The sequence below is a fragment of the Argopecten irradians genome, chromosome 10 (assembly GCF_041381155.1).
Source record: "Argopecten irradians isolate NY chromosome 10, Ai_NY, whole genome shotgun sequence".
NCBI classification, from domain to species: Eukaryota; Metazoa; Mollusca; class Bivalvia; order Pectinida; family Pectinidae; genus Argopecten; species Argopecten irradians.
In genome coordinates this window covers 13,602,646-13,609,712 of record NC_091143.1, presented here as the reverse complement: position 1 = coordinate 13,609,712, position 7,067 = coordinate 13,602,646, and the positions used below count along the sequence as shown (strand labels likewise).

Here is a 7,067-nt window from a genome sequence, read left to right as displayed (position 1 = left end):
TCTAACAAATTTCAACAAATGAGTTTGAGACTTACAGAACCAGTGAGACACTCGTAGACATTATACTGAGGAGAGTTGCTGGATTCTGGGTGCCATGCTTTCTCTACACAAAATGGATGACTTTTGTCCAGGGTCTTCTTCACAAACAGTCCAGTACCATTGGCATCACTGGGGTCATGAAGGACAAGCAACTTATAAGTTTCAAAGGGAATCAAAGTCTTGTCTGAAAAATGAAAATTGAAGATACAGTACAAAATGGTTATAACAAACTTCTAGTGGTCTTTAACACACAGTGTAAATTGTGTTGAAATTGATCATTTGGAACTTTAGAAAAATGGTCTTTTTTTTCTTAGTAAGAAGTTGGTTTTTATCAAGCTAGTCATTAAAGGCAGTTTGACTGTATATCCAATGGCATATTACAGAGGAAAAATGACTTTCACTGTAATCAAGTCGCACTCCCTCCCCTTATAAGCGCCCCTCCCCTTTTCTGAAGAAGAGTTGAAGTGGTATAAACGGCCCCATCCCATGGATTTAACAATGTTTTACAACATGTGATACCTCTAACATCAGCATTGTATACCATATTACATAACATACAAGTCTTTTACATGTGAATTACGATATAATGATGTGTCTCACAAGATATAAGGCATATGCATGTTTATTGTAAAAAACGTATGTACCATGACCACAAAAAGATTTAAATATGACTAACTTTTTTTCCTCAACAACATTTTTGGTGCATTAATAAGCCCCCCCCCCCCCCCTTTGTCACAATTATTTAAACACCCTGGGCGCTAATTACAGCGAATTCGGTATAGTAACTGGTAATGATAGGACACTGGTCAGTGACATACCGCTCATCACATCTCGTAACTCTCTAGTGTTCATCATGGCTGCCGGTGGCGAAATCAAAGGACAGCAATCCAGTGTGAGTGAAGTCATTGTTGCTGAAATGTTAATATATAAATGACATCATAAAGAATTATTCATCAAGTCTTTTGAACTACTCGGAGGTAGATGTATTATCTCAATAAAAAACATGTCTAGGAGTTGACAGAAATTTCACAATCTAGAGGGTGAGAGAGATTTAAAATCCTAGAAGGTTACAGATATTTTAACTTCTAGGGGGTGACAGATATTTCACATCCAAGGAGGTGACACAGATTTCACATCCTATGGGGTGACATAGATTTCACATCCTAGGGGGGGGGGGACAAAGATTTCTCATTCTAGGGGGTGAAGCAGATTTCACATCCTAGGGGGGACAAAGATTTCACATCCTGGGGGTGAAACAGATTTCACATCCTAGAGGTGACACACATTATCATCCTAGGGGGTGACACAGATTTTACATTTAAGGAGGTGACACAGATTTCACATTCTAAGGGGTGACACAGATTTCACATTCTAGGGGGTGACACAGATTTCACATCCTAGGGTTGACACAGATTTCATATCCTAGGAGGTGGCTAAGATTTCACATCCTAATTGTAAAACATATTTAACATCCTAGTGGGGGACACAGATTTCACATCCTAGGAGGCAACACAGATTTCACATCCCAGAAGGCGACACAGATTTCACATCCTAGGAGATGACACATCCTAGGAGGCAACACAGATTTCACATCCTAGAAGGCAACACAGATTTCACATCCCAGAAGGCGACACAGATTTCACATCCTAGGGGTGACACAGATTTTACATCCTAGGAGGCAACACAGATTTCACATCCCAGAAGGCGACACAGATTTCACATCCTAGGGGTGACACAGATTTCACATCCTAGGAGGCAACACAGATTTCACATCCCAGAAGGCGACACAGATTTCACATCCTAGGGAGATGACACAGATTTCATATCCTAGGAAGTGACACAGATTTAATATCCAAGGGACAACACAAATTTCACATCCTAGGGGTTACACAGATTTCACATCCTAGAGGTTACACAGATTCACATCTTGGGGGGTGACACAGTTTTCACATCCTAGAAGTGACACAGATTTCACATCCTAGAGGTTACACAGATTCACATCTTGGGGGGGACACAGTTTTCACATCCTAGAAGTGACACAGATTTCACATCCTGAGGCGTGACACAGTTTTCACATCCTAGAGGTAAGACAGATTTCACATCCTAGGGGATGACACAGATTTAACATCCTAGGAAGTGACACATATTTCACATTTAAGGAGGTGACAGAGATTTCGCATTCTAAGGGGTGACACAGATCTCACATCCTAAGGGGTGACATAGATTTCACATCCTAGAGGTTACACAGATTCACATCTTGGGGGGGTGACACAGTTTTCACATCCTAGAAGTGACACAGATTTCACATCCTGAGGCGTGACACAGTTTTCACATCCTAGAGGTAAGACAGATTTCACATCCTAGGGGTGACACAGATCTAACATCTTAGGAAGTGACACATATTTCTCATTTAAGGAGGTGACAGAGATTTCGCATTCTAAGGTGTGACACAGATCTCACATCCTAAGGGGTGACATAGATTTCACATCCTAGGGTTGACACAGATTTCAAATCCTAGGGGGTGGCTAAGATTTCATATCCTAGAGGTTATACAGATTTAACATCCTAGGGGGTGACACAGATTTCACATTTCACATCCTAGGGTTGGCACAGATTTCACATCCTAGGTGGTGACAAAGATTTCACATCCTAGGGGTGTCACAGATTTCACATCCTAGAGGTAACACAGATTTCACATCCTAGGGGTGACTCAGATTTTACATCCTACAGGTGACACAGATTTTACATCCTAGGGGGTGACACAGGTTTCACATCTTAGGGTTGACACAGATTTCACATCCTAGGTGGTGACACAGATTTCACATCCTAGGGGGTGACACAGATTTCACATCCTAGAGGTGACACAGATTTCACGTCCTAGAGGTTATAAAGATTTAACATCCTAGGGGTGCCATAGATTTCACATCCTAAGGAATGACACAGATTTCACATCCTAAGGAATGACACAGATTTCACATCCTAGGGGGTGACACAGATTTCACATCATAGAGGTGACACAGATTTCACATCCTAGGGGTGCCATAGATTTCACATCCTAGGTTGACACAAATTTCACATCCTAGAGGTTGACACAGATTTCACATCCTAGGGGGGACACAGATTTCACATCCTAGGGTTGACACAGATTTCACATCCTAGGGGGTGACACAGATTTTACATCCTAGGGGGGACACAGATTTCACATCCTAGTGGGTAACACAGATTTCACATCCCAGAGGTTGACACAGATTTCACATCCTAGGGCGTGACACAGATTTCACATCCTAAGGAGTGACACAGATTATACATCCTAGGGGGTTGGGGGTGGGGGACAAAGATTTCACATCTTGGGGGGGTGAAACAGATTTCACCTCCTAGGGAGTGACGCAGATTTTACATCCTAGGGGGGACACAGATTTCACATCCTAGGGGGTAACACAGATTTCATGTCCTGAGAGATGACACAGATTTCACATCCTAAGGAGTGACACAGATTTTACATCCTACAGGTGACACAGATTTCACATTCTAGGGGGTGACAGATTTCACATCCTAAGGAGTGACACAGATTTTACATCCTAGGGAGGGGACAAAGATTTCACATCTTGGGGGTGAAACAGATTTCATATCCTAGGAGGTGACACAGATTTCACATTTCATAGGGCTGCCATAGATTTAATATCCTAGGGGTGACACAGATTTCACATTCTCGCACCTCGGACAGGGAAATCTCACTTGATACCTGGTGCTAGATTTTTCTATCTCGTCCGATTTGTCTGGTACCTTTACGCGAATTTTGGCGGAATTTTACGCCATTCATGTAACAGTCCGCGCATGTGACGTCAAACTCTCAAACCGGTGACGTCACAAGCGTCAGATAATCAAATATATGCATTCAGTCATTTACCATGCATTGTTTGGTTGTTGTTTTTAATCATGAAAACAGTATGTACCGATTGATCATCGTTTTCTCTTTTATATAACCGAACTATAGTTTTATGCGGAATGACTGAAATCGAAGCGCAGATGAAATGGTTAATCGGCTTTGAACCAGGAGGCCCAAGACGGGATAGTTGTACACTCTGAACGCGTATATAGATGGGTTTTGTTATATCTTAGAGGCGCGAGAAAAAAAATCTATTACCTTTAAGTGATCGAGATCGGGTTATCTCAGTCTCGGGCTAAGATTTTGTAACATCCCAACCTCGGCTATCGCCTCGGTTGGGATTATGTTACAAAATCTTAGCCCTCGACTGAGATAACCCGATCTCGATCACTTACAGGTAACAGATTTTATTATTCTAAGAGATGACACAGATTTAATATCCTAGGGGTGACACAGATTTCACATTCTAGGGCTTCCATAGATTTCAATTTCTAGGGATGATTTCACTTCCTAAAGAGTGACATAGATTTCATATCCAACGAGATGACACATATTTCACATCCTGAGGGGTTGACAGACATTTAACATCCTAAGGGGTGGGGGACACAGATTTCACATCCTAAGGGCAACACAGTTTTCACATCATAGGGGTGACACAGATTTCACAACCTAGGGGCAACAAAGATTTCATATCCTAGGTGGTGACACAGATTTCACATCCTAGGGGTGACACAGATTTCACTTTCTATGGAGGACCCAGATTTTACATTCTTGGGGTAGGAATAGATAATTAAACAGATCACTTATAAAATTCTATTGTCTTTGGGGAAAGACAATGAAATTGAAACCAGAAGCTTGCTGAGAGTTTGACAATTCATGAATTACCCTGAGGGATGAAATTTCATGGGCACACCCTTAAGGTATGGGTATTTTTCTCCCACATACAAAAGAGAAGGATGTAATATTAGTCTTAGAAGAGCTTTCTCTATGCCATGATTATTGGTCCTTTAACTTCACATCAATATTGATGACATTTTCGACAATTTATTTCATGGTTATGCTATATAAATTATCAAGTCACTTAATTGTTTTGTCTAAATTTCTGGTCCAAATAACTAACACATACAATCTGTCATATTCTATAGGTTGTCTGTGAAATAAAACTAGAGGTTAACAGGTAGTTAAGAGTTGGGTAAGTCAAGACTCACATGGCATTGTTTGAACCGTGGATACTCCAGTAAATGACAGGTCTATTTTTGTAGGCTTAATGGCCATGTTTAGGATAGCGTATAGACTTTTGTGGGTTAAGTTTATACATCCTTTGAATGAAATCTGAAAACAAAAAATATTAGAATGAATATAATACTTCAATTAATCTAAATCAAACTAAAATCTTTTACAGAATTAGAATGTTAATCTTTCTTCATCTTATCTATAATTTAACTTATTAGGTATTCAAGTTTGAAGTGAGCGAAGAATTATTTTATAATTTTATAAATTATTTTGATCATGGAATGCAAAACTAAATCACACACCAAAGAAGGTTGTTTAACAGTATGTCTTTAGACATCCTTGATATTCTAGGGGTAACTATCACTGACATCATATCCACCCCTGGACTATTTCATAGTAAAATTGAAGGCACCAGAAGACACAGGTAACATGATCATTTGATGTACCGTATTCACCGTATATAGTGCTCAGGAGGCTTAAATAATTGTAACAAAGGGGCGTTTATTAATGAGCCATGCATATGTCTTTTATCCTTTGAGATGCATTATCATGTCACGAGTCACATGTAAAAGACATGCAGGTTCATGTAATATGGGATACAATGCTGATATCAGAGGTATCACATGTTGTAAGACATTGTTAAATCAATAGGATTGGGCGTTTATATAACTTCAACTCTTCTCTAGAAAAGGGGAGGGGCGCTTATAGGGGGAGGAGCACTAATTACCTCGAATACTGTACATCAAAGGAATTGTATATTGCGGTACATTGTAATTGACTGTGTTGCCATAAGTTGGGCGTCGCTCTCTCTGTAATCTTCAAAGGAAGTCTCTGCAGGCCTGTTATTGGTCAGATATTTTCTACTGAACTGCCTCTAGTTTTTCTATGAGGGATATAATGTCAGTGATAGTAACCCCTGGAGTATCAAAGATGGTCTTAAGGTATGCGAAATAATTATGTGTTTTTTTTGCTGAATAGGAAGATAAAAATTTCAATGACATTATTTGTATTGAAATTACAAGAAACAAGTAAAAAAAATGTTGTTTACTCACTTCCTGAGCTTTGAAGCCTGAAGTTTTTAACAGCCAGTTGATGCCCTCGTCAGAGACAAATGCATTCCCTGAAAGTTAAATCTACTGTGTCAGAATTCAAATAAAATGCTTTTTTTGCAACAATTTAGTATCACTAATAAGATGCGAACTTGGATAATAATGATCAATTCAGTCATTTTAATTAAAAGTAAAGTAAAACACAGTTATAACAAACTTCTGGGGGATGGGGGATTGAATTATTTTGTTATGAGCATATATATAACAAACTTCTGGGGGATGGGGGGATTAAATTAATTTTGCTATAAACATATATATAACAAACTTCTGGGGGATGGGGGGATTAAATTAATTTTGCTATAAACATATATATAACAAACTTCTGGGGGATGGGGGGATTAAATTAATTTTGCTATAAACATATATATAACAAACTTCTGGGGGATGGGGGGATTAAATTAATTTTGCTATAAACATATATATAACAAACTTCTGGGGGATGGGGGGTTAAAATCATTTTGCTATAAACATATATATAACAAACTTCTGGGGGTGGGAGGGTGAAATTATTTTGCTATAAACATATATATAACAAACTTCTGGGGGATGGGGGTATTAAAATCATTTTGCTATAAACATATATATAACAAACTTCTGGGGGATGGGGGGAGGTTAAAATCATTTTGCTATAAACATATATATAACAAACTTCTAGGGGTGGGAGGGTGAAATTATTTTGCTATAAACATATATATAACAAACTTCTGGGGGTGGGAGGGTGAAATTATTTTGCTATAAACATATATATAACAAACTTCAGAGGGATGGGGGTGAAATTATTTTGTTTTTATAAGCATTTT

General features: G+C 38.9%; 1 protein-coding gene across 1 annotated transcript in view; it reads right to left on the bottom strand.

The window, feature by feature from the left end:
• Positions 1-11: 11 nt before the first annotated feature.
• Positions 12-7,067, bottom strand: part of LOC138332544 (uncharacterized) — a 58,713-nt gene continuing 51,657 nt past the window's right edge. The window contains exons 5-8 of the mRNA XM_069280549.1: positions 6,211-6,278; positions 5,134-5,257; positions 858-950; positions 12-223 (exon numbers count right to left, since the gene is read on the bottom strand). Coding sequence (XP_069136650.1) covers positions 12-223; positions 858-950; positions 5,134-5,257; positions 6,211-6,278 — 497 coding nt within the window. The remainder of the gene's footprint in view (positions 224-857; positions 951-5,133; positions 5,258-6,210; positions 6,279-7,067) is intronic.